The 18,421-nt window shown below is 38.2% G+C and overlaps 1 protein-coding gene across 1 annotated transcript; it reads right to left on the bottom strand.

Moving 5' to 3' along the window:
* Window positions 1–444: 444 nt before the first annotated feature.
* Window positions 445–17,211, bottom strand: FAM98A (family with sequence similarity 98 member A). Its single transcript, XM_079791536.1, has 8 exons — window positions 17,062–17,211; window positions 14,064–14,212; window positions 11,313–11,447; window positions 7,242–7,426; window positions 6,187–6,267; window positions 5,469–5,585; window positions 2,642–2,809; window positions 445–2,553 (listed from the first exon to the last, which is right to left on the bottom strand). The coding sequence occupies exons 1-8, from the start codon at window positions 17,112–17,114 to the stop codon at window positions 1,879–1,881; spliced, it is 1,563 nt and encodes a 520-aa protein (XP_079647662.1). The 5' UTR covers window positions 17,115–17,211; the 3' UTR covers window positions 445–1,878.
* Between the last annotated feature and the right edge of the window lie 1,210 nt (window positions 17,212–18,421).

Raw genomic sequence — 18,421 nt, forward strand, 5'->3', positions numbered from 1 at the left:
GCTGATCAATGATTCTCTCTCCCCTTCTCTGAAATCAATGTAAATATACTTTTTAAAGAAGAAACTCCTAATTATACTAAGTATTATAACAGCACAGAGACCAAAACTTACAACTTTTAAAGACAGAACTTAGCTAGCCAAAAAATCTAATGAACAGGTAAAGTTAACAAAAGATCAAGGGAGACTTTCAAAAATGGTTTTAGCTATCAAAGTAATGTGCTTATCTCAACAGCAAATAGAATAATTTTAATGGCAAGACAAGTTGATTCCTTACTCTAAAAAAACCAATTTAGTAGAAACAGGAAATACTATTTCTCTTTTTTACAAACATATATTTATATTTTTAATCCATTCCTTTTAAGAAAAATGTCCCTCGTTCTTAGGAAGAATGGAGAATATAAAACAAAATCCCTAAAAGATGTGTCTATAATTTACCTATTCCTAATACACTGTGTAGCAACAGCTACACCCAGTGGCCACATATGAGTAATGACATTTTCTAGCTATAACATAGTAAAAGGTCGGTTTGGAAACAGCAATTTTTCGATTTATTTAAGGTTCTAGGATAAACCTTAAATAAATTATCTTTCACTACAAATTATGTTTTAAGAGAACACTCAGGAATCTCCGGGGGTGGCGGTGGGAGGTGGGGAGTGGAGAAGGGCGGCTGACATAGGTTCATAAGCTTTAAGCAATTATGCAGAATAATTCCTTTTAAAAAGTAGCTAAAACAAAACTCAAACACCACAGAGAACGTAGATACTTTATTGCTCACCTTTCACACAAAGCACACCTCCAGCCATTTTCTTTCACAGCTTGACAATGTTTAAGTATACAAAAACCCAGCAAGAAGCGTCGTGTAGATTTCAGTAAAGGAGAATGTAAAACATCAGCTCAGCCAGGCTTTTGTTTTCTGCAGCAATAATAAAGGGCCTCCTGCACTAAGCAAAAATCTGTCCTCTTTCTCTGTAGTGCATTTCTTACGTTACAAAAAAAAGTCTCCTGCCCAAAGCAAACTAAATTGTATTTGCTGAGCCAGTGGTATTAACTCGTGCATAAAACAAATTTCAGTTTGCTGTTTCTTCTAGCAGATTTCAAGTAAAAATAGGGTTGAAGGAGGAACTTGTTTTGAATGAATGCAGGTCAGTTTGAATTGCTATACTTCACTAAATGCCTACCTGTACCATAGACTCACAACTTAGTTTGCTTTAATAATCTTGACGGATTTTGGCCGCGTTCAAGGTTTTCTGAGTTCCGCTTGTGGTATAATATTCCATCAAGAGGATAAGGCTACCGAATGTGCTATCTGCAGAAGAGCTCAGTTAATAGGAACTGACCTAAAAGTTCTATCAGGAAGCAAATGTGGCATAACCTCTCCAAATAAAAAGCCAACCAGGGTGGAAACTGTGCTTGAAAAATAGACATTAGGATAGTATAAGGAAAACGCATATAAATGGGTTGTTAATATGAGGAAGGCTTCCTAGTTGTAAATCTAAAAAAATCCAGGAGAATCCTCATTTTCAAAACTGTATATTGAAAACTACTTATTCAAGTAATTTCTTCAAAAAAGTATGCATGTTCTGACTGTGGAATTAGTCTACTGGTCAATTAAAGGCAATTTGAATTACCTTTAAAAAAATTCTTCATACAAAGGAGCGATGTTGTACGTGTTTCTCAAATAAACAGCATTATGTAAGTCCATTAAAAAAAAAAAAAAAAAAAAACACCAACAGAATTGAATGAAGACCTACAGATGCTTGTGCCAGGCAGGAATCTGCCTGCCATCTGTGGTCTCCCATTCAAAATCCACACTGGACTCAGGATTCTTAAACTAAGTTTCTATTACTTGAGCTCTAGCAAAATGTAGGTTCTGTAGCCTCAACTAGTGTAATGTCTTCCTTGTCCAAATCCAGAGTGATTATACTGATAACCTCCGTGCTGGAAGTGCTGTTCAAACTGCCCCCCTTGGTGATAATTCTGGCTTCCCCTTCCTCCCCAACCTCCTCCCTGGCCTCCGCGTCCGCCTCGGCCTCCACGCCCACCTCTCCCTCCACGCCCACTGCCTCGATCACCATGGTGCCCACCATCTTGGTATCTATTGTCCTGCTGGTATCCACCACCCTGGTATCCACTTGCTGTGTAAGTAGTTGTTTGGAAGCCACTGTAACCACCACCTTGATAGCCACCGCCGTGGCCACCATGGTAGCCACCTGGCTGGAAGCCCGAATCTCGATAACCACCATCTTGGTAGCCACCTCCTCCTCCACTCCCTCCATCTGTCCAGCCTCCTTGGTGTTTATTTCCTCTTCCTCCCCCTCGGCCACCGTGGTCGTAGCCACCGCGGTCGTAGCCACCACGTCCACCTCTCCCTCCTTGTTCATGACCTCCTCGTCCTCCGTATGAGGAATGTTCATAACCACCTCTCCCTCCGCCTCGGCCTCCTGCTTGCTGCTGGGGGCCATCCTGCCTTTTCTGCCACGGTGGCATCTCTGGGGGCGGAGGCTCAATTTCATTGGGTCTACCGCCTCTGTCAGGCACCCTGCCCATCAACACCTGCGGGAGAAGAAGGGCATTTTAAACCATTTTACTTTGTAAACAGAAATACCTGTATTGGAAAGAAAGATAAAGGTTCTCTAATCACCTTATTGATGGCACAGGCAGACTTTTCTCTTATAGAACCACTGCTTGTCCTTAGAATCTTTGACAAGTCTTGTCTTGCAGCCAAAAGGTGAGCAACAGAAATAGTACTTTTAGAAGATAAGATCGAACGTTTCGGCTGGTAAACCTTTGCTAATTTCTCTGTGTGACTCTGTTGAAAGAAAATGTTCAAAGAAAATGTCAGTTTTCAAAATGAATATAAACACTCATATTCAATAAGTTAAAAGATTTCCAAAATGGTAAATATTTCTGAGGCTCTAGATGGAAGGGGAAAAGTTATATGCTCACCATTGCTTCTACATAGTCAAGAACTCTATTACAGTACAGCAAGAAATGATTGTGTATATTTTGGGGGTAAAGAAGAAGAGGTACCCATGGGGTAGAGGGGCAATTTTGGACTGTGAAGGTCACCCCTGCCATTGGTCTCAGATATTTGCTTTTTAATATTCCCATCTTTGCTTATTTTGAGATAAAAAATGTTAGCTGTGACTAATTTGTACTAATTATGCTAACACAAAAACATGATACATTTCTTACAAAAGTGACCCCCCCTATTTAATACTTTCCCCTGGTATAAATAACAAATAAGGACAAAGGGTCTATATTAACCATTAGTAGAAGTGTAAGTAATGATTAAGGTTGTTAGATCTAAGGAGAGAGACAAATCAATCTATTTCAAACACAAGACCACAAAAGATAAATAAAATATATAAAGACAAAATTCACACAAGAGAATTTAAGTTCAAACAAATATAAAACATTTTTCAATATATGCAAATTAGAGTAACCTAAATTTTGGGCGACAGCAACAATTCCTATCTATTAAATTATAGAAGCAATAGCTACAACTACAATACACAGCAAGTCAGCACAAGAACAAAAATATTTGGTATGCCTTTTGGTTATATGCAGGTACTCAAATATTGATGGTAAATGTTTGGATTACATTACGCAACAAAATAGAATGTAAAAAGGTAATGAGCAAAGAAATACACTAAAAATGCAAACAGCTATTGTAGTTAAGACAAAGATGATCTGTGACTTTTATTTTTAAAGATTTAATAATGAAAAGGATTAAAAAATTGTCATTCCATAGTTTGGGGAATGTTTCCTGAATATCTTATATTTATTTTTCTTAGAGTCACTATTGTACCTAAATAAGTACTCAATCAATGTTTGCTGTATGAAAACAAATACCTTTGAGAAAATGGTTTTATGTTTCAAATAAAACTGATTTAAAATGCAATTTCAAAGTGAGATGTAAGTGCATAAATTTTATCTCATATGAAATAAAAGTTCACTTTGTGCATATTAAAATAATTTCTACAAAGTAATTTAAAACGAAGTTTCGAAATGAGGTGTCAGTACATAAATTCCATTAAATGAAAAAATAGATTTGTGGAAGTTAAATAATTTGTATAGGCCTTCCTTATCCTCACTATATTTTGTATTATAGTTCAACAGAATCTTAAATATCACCTAGATTAAACCCAGCACTTTAAAAATGTAAAAAATGAGGAGAGTACACGGAAGCTCAGAGTATCAGGGTGCCCACTGTCAAGTCCACTGATGGCTAGCCAAGACTAGAACCACGGTATCAATGTCTCGGTCAGTGTACTTTCATCAATCATCATATGTTTCTCTAGCTGAAAGTTGTAGATTATTTATTTATTTATTTAAATTATATCTACTATCTGAGGGTGAAATGATTATTTTTATCAAAGATAATTTAAGGAAGGACTTGCATTTCTTAAACAGCAATCACAGAAGAGAACAATTTACTCCTGGTACTATTGACTTGCTATGAAATACTAGGCAAAGTCTTCCGTTTATCTAGGTTGCCATCTTTTTTAGTTGCAAAATGAAGGGAATTAAGACTGATCTCTAAGACCCCCTTCCAATACTAAAATGCCATAACCAAATAGATATCTACCCCTACAATTCAGTCAAAAAGGATTTTGCTAAGTTTTCAAATTTTTGTGAAACTAACATATTAGCAAGATTATTGGAGAACTAAATAAAAACACTGAGTCAATTCACTAAAATTCAGAGAAAAATCTATTTTTAAAAATGAATGCATTGCCCAGCTAGCATGGCTCAGTGGTTGAGCGTTGATCTATGAACTAGGAGGTCATGGTTTGATTCTTGGTCAGGGCACATGCCTGGGTTGAGGGTTTGATCCCCAGTGGGGGGCGTGCATGAGGCAGCCGATCAATGATTCTCTCTCATCATTGATTTTTTTTCTCTCTCTCGCTCTCCCTCTCTAAAATCAATAAAAATATATTTTAAAAAATTGAATGTACTATTAAGAGAACATCTCATTCTAACATTTGGACCAACCTCCACAAAAATTCACAATTTAGTTCCATTTCAGGGTTTTAAGGTTAAATTAATCGTGTCCATTAATTCTCACTTACTGATCATATAACAGGTATTTAATAAATATCTACTGTTGAATGCCCAAGACCTTTAACTGGATTATCTCATTTAAGCTAAAATAAGTCTTATTCTCCAATTCTATAGATCATAATATTTGGTCTTTCTAAATCCAATGAAATTAAATTGTCAAAGTATAGTAAAATAATTTTAAAAGTTATTATTTTAGTAATTTTCAGACACTCCATTTCTCTCACATGAGTACTTCAAGTAGGGTCTATAACATACAGGGTTTGCTGAATAATATTGAAAAGGTTCCTCTGTGTGTTTCCTATGTATTTCTCTTGTAGTCTCCACTGTATCTAAACTGTACTAGGAATGCTTAAGGATCAAGTCTATAAATACGCTGCTCTTTTAAATTATTTAATGTGTACCTTAGCTCGGTCAGACCAACCAAAAGACTGGACAGTGACATCCAAACGTTTTATTAGCAGCTTCCTCCGAACTTCATATTCATTGGCTATGGCTTGGTTAATTGCTTCTATCTTTTCCTGGAAAAAAAAAACACAAAACATTTTTAAGAAGTTAGAATTTTCCTTACAAAAAAAAAAAAGAAGTTAGAATTTTAATTTGCTTGACCCTTGTTCCAAAAGGGCAGAAACTGTGTCTGTTTCATTCATACCTAAATCCCAGCAATTAGCACAAAATAGTTATTCAATAAATATAATAAAAGTTATAATAAATTAAGGAAATGATATGCAAAATAATGTCTCAAAACATAACAGATATGTACAGTACAAAATTATGATTTAGCTTTCCTATAATCCATTGTGTGAAGCTCAACCCAATGAAGTTTTTGACTTGAAGGCAACCCATTTGGCGATTAGAAACATGCATCATACTGAACTTCTATTCATTTTAATTGGCTGCATGAAATATTTACAAATTATGATGTGTTTCTAATCTTAAACAAATAAAATTACTTGCTGCACAAATCTTTATGATTCATAAATGATTCTAAGGATGTCCATCTAGGAAACTACATATTAGAAAAAATAACTTAAAAAGCACCCACTGTGGGTGTCAACATAAATATCATAAGATAGCTGGATGATTCCTTGCAAATTCACTCCATAGATGATCACTACTCACCCAGTGGGCCGGTCCCAATGACTTCTTCAATAAAGGCTTTCCCACATGATTAGGTGGAACTTTTGCTAATGTTTCCTTTAACTGACACAAAAAACATAAATGAATGAATAAACAAATGTAAAAGTAACACATATCCTCCTCATCTTCCTAAGTCCCATCATATCTTGCCATCAAAAGAAGATTCCTGACAGAGGGAAAGGTGGAGGATGTTTTGAAATGTACAAGACCCACACAATAAAGACACTCACTGGCCCACTCCTCATGTGCCTATGGAAGCATGATTCCTTCACTGCACCTACGCCAGTGCCTGACAACAGGAGGCACTGAATGGGTATTTCCTGAAGGAATGAATGAACACACAGAAAAATAGGGACTATGGATACACTGCTGCTCCCCTGTAGAGTTCAGCCAGATTTGTGCATCATGGTGTACATCTGCCCCATAATGCTAATGTACCAATTCTTAGAGTCCAACAGATATGCATACAGAGAGTAACTCTGCTATAACAAATATCATTCTCTTTTACTCATTAATTTTTTAAAACCTCTTCATGGTTGATAATGTGTGGCATAAATTATTTTCACATACTAGATTATGTTAGCAGTCAAATCTAAATTGCCAATTGAAACTTTGTAAAACTCGAAGTGAGTGGATTAAAAACCAAGAACGTTAACATCCTTTTCTATCCAGTCAATGGGGAGGGTGGTAACATTGAATAATAAAGACTTTAAAACTTAATTGCATTAAAGTTCAATTATAAAATAATTTTTAAAGGACTTAATTCTTTTTACATTATATCTAGCTTATTTCAGCTTATAAATCCAAGTGTCAAGTTTCCTTTTGAAAAAGAAACATGCTAACATGTTAAAAAAAAACACACTAAAATACTGATTTCTCTTTAAGGCTTCTAGGATTTAAAACCCAAAACTCATTTAGTAACAATTACTTAATAATATGCACATTAGGTTCCCATTAAGAGAAATTAACTTGCTTCATTTCAAACAAATGTAGGACTATGCCTTTAATACACTACAATCTGGTACTAAAGGTCTTACTTTTTTTTCAATCCCGCTGAAGAATTGGAACATAGTTATATTGGCTGGAGGTTTGGACATTCCTAGAGCAATACATATGCCTTTCAACTCTTGAAAGACCTCACTACCGCCTCCTTCTTGAGCTTTTTTTGGAGGAGTATTCACACAGAGCATTCTGGCAGCTTCTAGTTCTGAGATGAGGTATGCTGAAGTAAACAAAATAAGATTTCAAAATGAGATACAGCTACAGTTAATAGTCATAAGTCTGGAGTCACAACTCTATAGACCTAATGATATGTAACTTTTAAAGCTGCAAGAATGGAGAAAAACAAGAAAGGAAAACCATTTTTACCTCAAGTGACATAGCATATAAACTGATTCTGTAACACAGTTATTTAATCAATATATATTTAAAGGCTAATTTAAAAATAAGTGATTCTTCTTTGAAACCAAAAGATCAAGGTAGCTGACATCTAAAAATCTGGATTCTTGCATTCTACTATTAAGAAACCTACAGAACAGGGGTTGGCATCTGTTGACAAATTTGCAAAAGGTGGACTTCTCACCACTGACATGCACCAGTGATCCTATATAATAAAAGGCTAATATGCAAATCGACTGAATGGTGGAATGACTGGTCACTAATGACATGCACAGACCACCGGGGCAGACGTTCAATGCAGGAGCTGCCCTCTGGTGGTCAGTGCGCTCCCACAGGGGGAGCGCTTCTCAGCCAGAAGCTGGGCTTGCTGCTCCTTAGTGCTGCCTCGGAGGCCAGAGAGGCTCCCGCCACTGCCACCTGGCAAGCAGAGCAGTGGCAGCCCTAAGGACCCCTTGGGGGATGTCCGCCGAGGGGTCCCGGACTGCAAGAGGGTGCAGGCCGGGCTGAGGGATGCCCCCCCTCTCCTCCAGTGTACGAATGTCATGCACTGGGTATAATTATATGTTCCTCTAACCATCCAATACTTAGGAAGTCTGTTTGGAATTGGCATAAAACAACATTTTTAAGTAGTCCAAGTTTAAGGTACAGGAGAAGGGGGAAGGCACTAAACTCCCAAAAGTTCCTTTCTTATGGTGTCCAGTAGGCTAATGTCACGCTCTGGCTGTTCAAAATAAACCCCTCTCTTCCATCTATATTCTTCTCAGTATTCCCTTCCCCCTACTTTCCTCATTCTCATCCCCTCCCATGAAAACAACAAAACTTTCAAATCCTTTCTTGGCAGAGTCCTTTTGTATCAGTATCACCCGTGTGTGTTGATTTCAGTCATGGATAATGAGGGCTGCAATCTGCTTCAGGTAATTAAGGTGAAGATACAAATATTCAATCTTATTCCTTTAACCTTCCTAAGGACGTTTACATTTTTATAAAACAATTAGTAATCATGTGGATTTCAGGATTTCAGGAATGTGACCAAATGAGAACCTCTTGATAATATGAGAAAGTTGGTTTTGAAAAAGGCCATTTTCTGGGCTCTTAAGTTTAGAAGGACAGAAGAATGATCAGCCTGAATATCTTATGTCCTATACCCAAGGTGTAATGCTAGAAGTAGAGGGGTCATAATTTTGGCAGATCATTTCTGAAAAGCTGCCAACTCCTATTCTAGAACAATATATACACCTGAGTTTCTGGAAAGGCAATTCTAAATGGGTTTGATCAAATCTTAACATGTTCCATACAGCAAACTGTATGAGTTAAAAGATCAAACCAGTAAAACTCCCCACTGTCATGAAAATAATCAATTTTTATAAATAAGGTGTTACTGGAACACTGCCACGTTCATCTGTTTCTGTATCGCCTGCAGCTGCTTACACGCTATATAGCAGCACAGTTCAGAGTTGTGACAGAGATCTTGTGGTCCTCAAAGCTGAAAATATTACCTGGACCTTTAAGAAAGAGTTTGCCAACCCTTGTTCTAGAAAATCATATATTATATGATTTAATCAATTTGTTCTCTAAATTTAGGACAACGTAGCACAGGTATTAACAAAATTAGTTCCCCAATACAATCACCATCAAAAAGCATTAACTGTAGCTGGTGTGTTCAAAGTACTAGGAAAGGCACTGACTGGATATTTAATGCAAAACAAACAAAAAAAGATTACCTCTACTGACAATCTAGTGCGGAATAAATAATAAATGCATAAAAAGATGAATAGTTTTTCATCTATTAGAAACTTAGAAATGACTTATTTTACCTAAGGGAAATGTTCTGACAACCAGAAAGGCCAATGAACGGCTAAAATAGTTCTTAATCTGACACAGGAGAGTTTTTCAGCCACTCATTCGAAGACTATTTTATTTTACTAACAATTCCAATGAGGTTAGTTTATTTTTTACCCCTCAAAACACAATGTATTAAAAGATTCAAATCAGTAAGGTAAGGGTGCTGGAAGAAGTAAGTCAAATTATAGCATCAGGATGTGACAACTGATACTTGGGAAAGACACAAAATGTTCATATGGAGCAAGTAGAGAATGAGTACATGTACATAAACATTAGCATGAAAGAGAAAACAAACTGGGGGAATATTTTAGAAAAGGGGAAACAGCAAAAGCAAAGATAAGGAGGGAGGTGAGTAGTGTGTATGTGTGAAGAACACAAAGAGCAGAGTAAATTTTAGCTGACTCAGTCATTCAGTTGAACAAATAGCTGCATATTCTTGAAAAGCTTTTGAGGTGATAGCACATTAAAACAGCCTATTAATATTGACCCAAAATGATCATGTTCTGTGCAGTCTGCTTAAGAAAGAGGAAAGAGTTAAAGGTATTTTATAAAGATTTATATTCAAAGTGGTTTTCATAAATATCAGCACTAAAAAGGCCAAACTCTGAGCTCTTTGGAAGAATTAGCTATTCAGGGTTATTACTAACCTTTCCACACAGCTGTTGTCCTGCTATGTAAGATAACATAGTCTAAGTGCCAAATACTAGGTGTTGGTAGATAAGCAGTGCTGCCAAAGAAGAATCACTGAGCACACTGTGGCTGAGCCAGTTACAGAAATTATACGATCTGAAGGTTACTGCATGCATGCACAAGAACTACTCCAGCAATATCAGTACCTAAAGCAGTATCTAATCTTAAGGGCATATCCCCCCAGTGACAATCATTTGGCAAAGGGGAAGTTAAGAAAGTGATTCTGGTGCTCACTTCGGCAGCACATATACTAAAATTGGAACAATATGGGGATTAGCATGGCTCCTGTGCAAGGATGACATGCAAATTCATGAAACATTCCATATTTAAAAAAAATGATTCTGGAATAATTAGTGTTAAGTATAATGGCTATGAATACTTTTTTTTTTTAATTGTACCTTCAAAATTAGAGTTGTAGCATTTTCTAGAAAACATAATACGGTTGTAAAGACAAATATTTAAAAAATACTCTTATTTGTGTTTGTCATAGTAAGGACTGTACTACTCAGCTAACCAAAGCTTAATCTAATGTGTTTCAGAATGCTACAACAATTCTGAGTTAAGACTATTCACTGAATTTATTGGAGAATTTAAGACAGCAAAATTTGTGAGTCTACTTACTGTTTTTCAGGGTGAAGAGAGAAAGAGTAATTAGTATAGACAAAACATGGAAGGAAATAACTTTTTATAATAATTTATTTCCCACAATGATGAGTAAATACAGGAACAAAGCAAATATTATTGCAGAAAATTTTACATTTGCAAACAAAACCAACACCCTTAACCAATTACCCAACCACAACGAAACATCAACAAGACAAAATATTTTAATTTAAAAAACAAAAAACTTATTATTCCCACACTGTTTTCCCAGTCTATTTTAAAAAGTGCTCCCAGTCTAGAACGCTCAGGTTTAATGATCACACATTGAACAACACTCCAGCACTACCTTTGGTCACAGTAGGTGAAGCACAACGATAAATGAGTAGCAATTACAAAACAACTCTGCTGCCTGCGCTCAGACCCAAGAGCTTCTAAGCTGGAAATTTAATCAAGTTTTCTTTAAAATAAGTATTCTGAATTAAATCCATAATAAGACAAAACAGTAACAACTAGTTTATTGTCTTGGAAAACATAAATAGAAAATAAAAGCTACATTCTAGTAGCCATGAACTTACTGAGCAAAAGGAGGCAGTTCTTCTGAACGAGAAGGCGCTTGGTCACATCCCCAGATGTCAGTGAAGGATACGGACAGTTCATCTCCCCTAGTAGCCCACTCACCTCAAGTTGGAATTCTTCAGCTTCATTCGGGCCTTTTAAGAATTAAAATCGTCTTATTTAATAAAAATGTTTTTCCCATTAGCATACACACATATATAAATTGAAATTTTAATAACATTTTCCTAACAAAAGTTCCTTTTTCTTCTAATTCATCCTTTCTCACACCACTGACAATTTTCTTCCTTAAATACTTTCATTAGGTTATTCCCTTATTTGAGAATCTTTAATGGCTAATCTCTACCTCATCTAATCAATTTTTCTTTCTTTTTAATCCTTACCCGAGGATATTTTCCACTGATTTTTTAGACAGAGTGGAAGAGAGCGGGAAAGACAGAGAAACATCTATGTGAGAGAAACACATCGAATGATTGCCTCCTGCATGAGCCCAACCAGGGCACGGGGTGGGGAGGAGCCTGCAACCAAGGTAACGTGCCCTTCGCAGGAATTGAACCCGGGACCCTTCTGTCCACTGGCTGACGCTCTATCCACTGAGCCAAACCGACTAGGGCAAAATTTTCTGTCTTTAAAGATTTTTCACAGCCTCTGCTTTACCCTTCCCGATTATGCTTGTAATAGTTATCTGCTACTTCCATAAATATTTCCTCTATTTGTGCCAGGCTAGTCTCCTCAATGCCATAGGTCCGTCTAATTTCCACATCTGTGCCTTCATTTCAGTTATTCCCCATGATGGATATGCCTTCTACCCTCCTCTCCTCTATCAAATCCCACCTATCCATCAAAGTCCAGTGGTCTTTCCCTTGATGAAACCTTACCCAAGTACTATGGCACTGATTTCCTCCCACTGTGAACCACAAAGTGAAGCATGTAATTACTACTAATATACAATTGTTTCAATTGCGCCAGATATTTCTAGTTTCTAGACTAAGTATGAAGGTAGTGAACATGACTTGTAGTTCTGTATTCCTATAACATGCAAAGTATAGAGTATACTGGGTGAACCCAGGAAAAACAATGCTCTTTTATTCTTTACTATTTTGATGGCTCTCTATTCAGTATCAGAGAGGGGCAAAAATTAACAAACTTTGACAGTCACTTGACCTGAGACCTTTTTCTCATCTATAAAATGGGAAGACTGTATTATCAATGTTTTGCAAACTGTGTTCTGTGAGGTCCAGAGTTGTACAGCCCTCCTTTAGAGGCAGCTGGGACGATGAGAAGAGAGTTGTGCTAAAAGTACTCCCTTCTCAACTTCAACTACAACAGCTACACTTTACCTGTTTTATGTGTTGGCTTCTATAAAGTGTTTTCATATGAACAAAGGGGATCCGGGTTATAAATAGTTTCCATATAGCACAGGTGTTTGTTCAGAAGTTCTTAGTCTCTGAAATGTTAGGTTAAGAGGCAATGTTAAGAGTAATGGCTCCCAAATTTGACTGCTGGGATTGAATCCTGGCTTTATCCCTTACTGGTTGTGTGACCTCAGGTGATGTCTTTAACCTCATTGTGTTTCCTTGTTTAATATATAAGAGAGTAATAAAACCTAGGACTGCCCTGAGGTTTAAATGAGTTAATATAAGTAAAGTACTCAGAACATAATAAGTACTCAATAAATGTAAGCTGCTGCTATCATTACTATTGTATTACACTCTCCTTAAAAATTAGAATTGGGCCCACTCAGTATGCTCAGCAGTTGAACGCTGACCCATGAACCAGGAGGTCACTGGTTTGATTCCGAGTCAGGGCACATGCCCAGGTTGTGGGCTAGATTCCCAGTAAGGGAGGCATGCAGGAGGCAGCGGACTGATGATGTTTCTCTCTCATCGCTCTTTCTATCTCTATCCTTCTCCCTTTTTCTCTCAAAATCAATGAAGGGGAAAAAAAATTTTTAATTAGAATTAAGTGCAATTAATATGTACACATTAAATATATTAAACATAAAAGAGTGAGCTCTTCACAATGGAATTCTGTGAAAAAGAAAATGGGCTTTTGTATATAGTTCTCTATAAGAGTGGATTAACAGGTGGGCATTTTTCTTTTGTCTATTATATTATAGGTTTACCTATGGTAGGAGGGAAACCAGATGGTGGAGTGTCAGGTTCTAAGCCTTTGTACAGCTCTTTTGCAGAATCAACAAAACAGTAGTTGTTATTGCTAAAACCGTAACAAAATTTGCAAATATAAAACAGCTCTCAATGCCATAAATCTGATGGTGTTGGATTTGATTTTGGTATAGCTAGTGATATACAGACAACTTAAAGTGTTCTCTTTCTCCCTACATATACTAATTACAGAGTATTTACTTTACATGCTATATGTACTTCTAGAATCTGGTAGTACAAAAAGAAAAATATCCTAATTTCTAGTGCTACCACCAATTTAAGATCTCACAAGCCAAGTTTTACAAAGAATGGAAAGTTCATATATGCTATATTTCTCTCCATTTTTTTGTATCTTAGTAATAGGGTCTTTTCACCTTCCATAACAGTTGCATGACTATATTTTGGTTTTTTCAACTTCTGAATCACTTTTCTCTAAAAACAATGGAGGCAGAGTATTCTGTTGCTTTACAATTTTTTTTTAATATTTACAAAGAACTTGAAATTTTAGCTTTAGTACTGATAATGTTCAATTGACAATACCCAAATTTTATTTGTTACATTTTGCACCTAGAACTGATCTTTACTTACTGTTAGTTGCTTGCACATTTTCTTCCAGTTTACAGAGCACTCTTAATTCAGACACCAGCCAAGCACAGAGTTTGGTAAACTCAGGGGAACTGGCTCCAGCAGAGACCGCCTGAGACAGAGCGCCATCTTCTAACAATGGACCCTTGTAACTGGCGAGTCAAGAAATCACACTTCAGAAGAATACAGAATCACACCTAATATATTACAGATGCAATATATTTATGTATTATTTCTATAATTGATAGTTTAAAAAAGATGTTATGACCAGTTTCTAAACTTACAAATATAAAAACTTGAACTATACGAAATCATTAGAAAAATAAGCTAAATGGTAACTGCCTTTCATCCCTTCAAAATATAGGTGAATATTTATGTCTACTTCTACACACTTACTGAAAGCTGTTACTGTATAAAGATTTATTTTCTTACTCTAACTGAACTGAGTATTAAAACCAGATTAATAAGTGATAGCTAATTATACTATATTTTACTAGTTTAGAAATATAACTTAGGTTATTTTTTCTTGAGATTTTTCCAGAAATCAATTAGGTTAGGGTTTTAATGACTTTCTTTAAAAGCAAAAACTTTCCAATTAATCATTTATTTCCTTTTTCTATATTTAATGACGGTTAAGACCAGTAAGACCTGCTAGTACCAGAGAAATGTCAAGTTTAATTTAATAATTGCTGGCAAGTTGATGTTTGGGTGAATTGGTACAAGTGAAACCTAATCCTTTGCAACTGGTTCAAATGTAATTTTAAAAAATTACTTAATGTTCGAACATTCATAAAAGGCAATAGTAATAACGAACCCCAATCTAGGACATAGCTATAATGAAAGATTTTGTCATTCTCAAAGGAATTTTAAAATATATATTCTTCAGAAGATTATTTTATCTTCTTATAAAGAAAATATTAATAAAATCCTTGCTATTAAAGGTAATATATTAAGTACGCTTGAGATCATTTGATGTTTAGTGGTATAGAAATGTTAGAGGAATTACAGTACTTGGTCCTTTTAAAATACAATTATATGTGTATACATTGAGTGGAATGGAAAAAGTGTTACACAAAATGAGGTTATAGATCTCTGGCATCTAGATTTAAAAGCACATATTAGACACTGGAGTCAAGAGACTAGGCCTAGAAACTTCTCCTTGTGTTTCACTTTTAGATTTTGCTCTTTTATTTTACAAGTAGTTACTGAATTCCTACTGTGTGCCAAATTAGAGATAAAAGATAGTCATTTAATTCTCGTATTTCTCAGTGAATCCTTTAAAAGTACACATCCATCAATTAAGACTAAATTTTAATGATTGAATGCCACCCAACTAAATAGTTATGGTTAAAATTTATAGCAAAGTTTTCAGAAAATCCCACGGTTTACATTACAACCCATCCTAACTAAATATTGGGTTACAATTACTACTTTTATAGTCCCCATGAGAACAGTTAAAAGAAGGTAAAAGAACAATAATGGGAAGAAACATCCATCACCAATTGTTAGGTGACCTCTTCCCATGCAGAATGACTGCATTTAAGTAAGGTCTACCTTGTCCTCTCATCCGACAGCTTTCAACACTACTCTTAAGGGCCACTTCTTAGAAGCTTCTAGAACTTGATTTCCTTTGGCAGTAAAGGGACCTTCCTCACAGCATATTCCGATAGTGTGAACTTCTCTGTACCCATCCGTGCTCAGCCCAGCACTGCCACAGAACAAGTGTTTCTCAACAAATGTTCACTGAATGAATGGCTTCATGTGTGAGCATGCAATTTCCTTTGAGATGTCTACCAAAACAGTCCATTTTGCTGAACCGCTTTTACTTATACTCTATAAGCCCCCTAAAGTTTGGAATATTCATTAAAAAAAAAAAAAAGAACAATGGTAATTCACTTTGACAAAGGAAGGTGATAAGCACTGCCACTTCCTTTCCTAAAAATTTCTACCAGGTCAGCAAGTTCCTTCAGGGGACAGCCTTGGGGAACCCTCACAGTGTCCTTTCTTAAAGAAGAACACAGTTTCCCTCAAATGGTTTCCACGTGATCCAAAAGCCTAGGGGGAAGGTTTGGATAAAGGACTGTTTCTTTATTAATACAGCTACCTAAATCTGTTTAAAAAAAAAAAAAATTGACACTGTACCTAGAGCCAAATATTTAATCATACGATTTTTTTTTCTGAAACCACATTTATCCCAAGAGGTTCTGCGTTTTCAAGTTTTCATATAGAGTCTTCTGATCTGGGTAACCCAGTGAGATAAGCAGCCTTATTTCCAACTTCTAGGTAAGACGACTTAGGGTGAGTTAGCTGTCAGGAGGGGAGACAATAGACACCACCAACAGGCAGGGAGGTGGCGAGTGAAGACGACCCTAGGGGTCAGTAAGGGCTAGTAAGGGCTCAAAGGAGTGTCCGAGGCCGGAGACACTGCCCGTGGTTCCCACGGAGGCGGTGGCAGGTGAGGTGCCCAGCGAGCGGGCGAGCCAGCGGGACGGATGCGGCGCAAAGACATGTGGCTTCGGGGAAGCCTGGGCGCCTGCAGAGATGACTGGGCAAAGATTTTCCGAGACAAACGGGGTGGGGTAGGCGTAGGGGCTCACTACAGGGCGTTTGGAGGACAAGCAGGAAACCCGGGAGCCAACTTTGGCAACCTCTAAAGTGAGGGGGGTCCAGCCGAAGGATGGGGAGCAGGGAGAGACGCTCAGAGAGGGGGCAGGCGAGAACCGGTGCCCAGACAATGACACGCTGGACGGACAAACACCGCGGGTAACTCGGCTGCAAGGGGCCCAGGGCAGGCCCAGGGGCGTCGCATGTGGAGGGCCCTGACCGAGTTGGGCAGACCGTAGACGTGGCATTGGGGTCCCGGAGCCTGAGGGGAGGCGACAGCCAGGCGCCGCGGGGTGCGGCGTGGAGAGCCAGGTGTCTCCGCCCGGGACTCCAGAGGTGTGCCCGGGGGACCGGCCGTGTGGGGACCGGCAGACCCCGTGCTATCGGGTACTCTTACCCTAGGTCTTCCAGCGACTCCAAGATGTCAGTCTCCATGAGGTCGCACTCCATGCTAGTGGTATTCAAATTTCCGAGTCCGGAGGCTCCCCTCTTCGCCGGCAACGCGTACACTGGCGCATGCGCTGCCTCCCCGGAACTTCCAAGTCGACGTCTGGCGCCTCAGCCCCCGCACTGCGCATGTCCCGAGCGTGCGCAAGACACGTGGTCCCGCCCATCGCCCCGCCCCTGCCGGCTGAGGGATGGCCAGGAGGCAGCGTTTTGCACATGCGTACTGCCGCGTAGTGAAGCCGGCAGCCCAAAGAAGGGCAGGAGGACTGGCTGCGTGGCAGCCGGGCGTGGGGACCAGGCAACTGGGCGAGAGGGGGGATTAGGAGAGGAGCCGGGGATTAGGGGGAGAGGGCGTCGTTCCAGCCTCTCTTAACTTCCTTTACGCAAATGCGAATCTCGGGGCGAAGCGGGCGGGGGAGGTGTCGGGGGGTCTCGAGCTTTGGGTGGGTGTTGTCAGTGGAACAGTCTTGGAGCTCAGGGAGTGGCTGTCCGCACCCTGCCAGCGTGTTCTAGCCTTAGCTGCGGGCCACGGAGAAGGGGAACGTTCTTAAGCTTCGGAGGCATCCACGGGACAAGGGCCGAGAATGGCAAATAAATGCGTTTTGATTTCCTGTGTTTTCAGGATTAGGGAGCAGTAAACTTCCCTTGGTCGTGGTCCTATTCAGAAGTTGTTGCACTCCCCGCTTTGCGTGCTCTGACTTCAGACACTAAGAGTCTGATTTTAAAGGGTGGGGCAGAGAAAGGCTTCACTTCATCACAAAAAGAATATGTTTAAATCCATGCACTTTAGACAGCGAATACACTTTTTTTTCTTTTTCTGTCATGCAATTGCCGTTGATATTATTTGCCTGGGTGTAACATTCAATTCGCAGTGGGTTATGATTTCTTGATAGTTATTGGTTAGGTATATGCTTAGAAATGACTGAAAAATGAAATGTAAAAGTTTTCAAGATGATGGCATAGTTAGAAAATTATATTTAAGCATAAGTTGGTATAATATTGCATTGTGTAGGCATTTAATTAAAGAGTTTTCTAGTTGGCACCAGGGTGTGTGTGTTTTTGTAATCTTCAAGCATTTTTGTGTCTAGTGGATAAATATCCCCTGTTCCTTAAGTTCCTGAAATTTGCATCATCTGGAGGAGGGGGTGAGGAATTAACATTTATTATGCAGCTAGTGTGTGCTTGACATAGTATTACTTCCTTGATCCATGTTATTTACCCAGTCATCATAAGATGGCACTAAGGCTCGCTCAGTAGCTTCATGATCAGTTAAAATGGTAAGACCAATAAGAAATGGACTTTGAGGCATA

Source organism: Cnephaeus nilssonii (genome assembly GCF_951640355.1).
Source record: "Cnephaeus nilssonii genome assembly, chromosome: 15".
NCBI lineage: Eukaryota > Metazoa > Chordata > Mammalia > Chiroptera > Vespertilionidae > Cnephaeus > Cnephaeus nilssonii.

Bases quoted from the DNA above. Each gene is read 5' to 3' on its own strand.
- FAM98A (XM_079791536.1), bottom strand. From the start codon at position 17,114: ATGGAGTGCGACCTCATGGAGACTGACATCTTGGAGTCGCTGGAAGAC. The intron at 14,213-17,061 runs GTAAGAGTACCC...TTGACTCGCCAG, and splicing joins GAGTCGCTGGAAGACCTAGG to TTACAAGGGTCCATTGTTAG. The intron at 7,427-11,312 runs GTAAGTTCATGG...TGTTTACTTCAG, and splicing joins GAACTGCCTCCTTTTGCTCA to CATACCTCATCTCAGAACTA.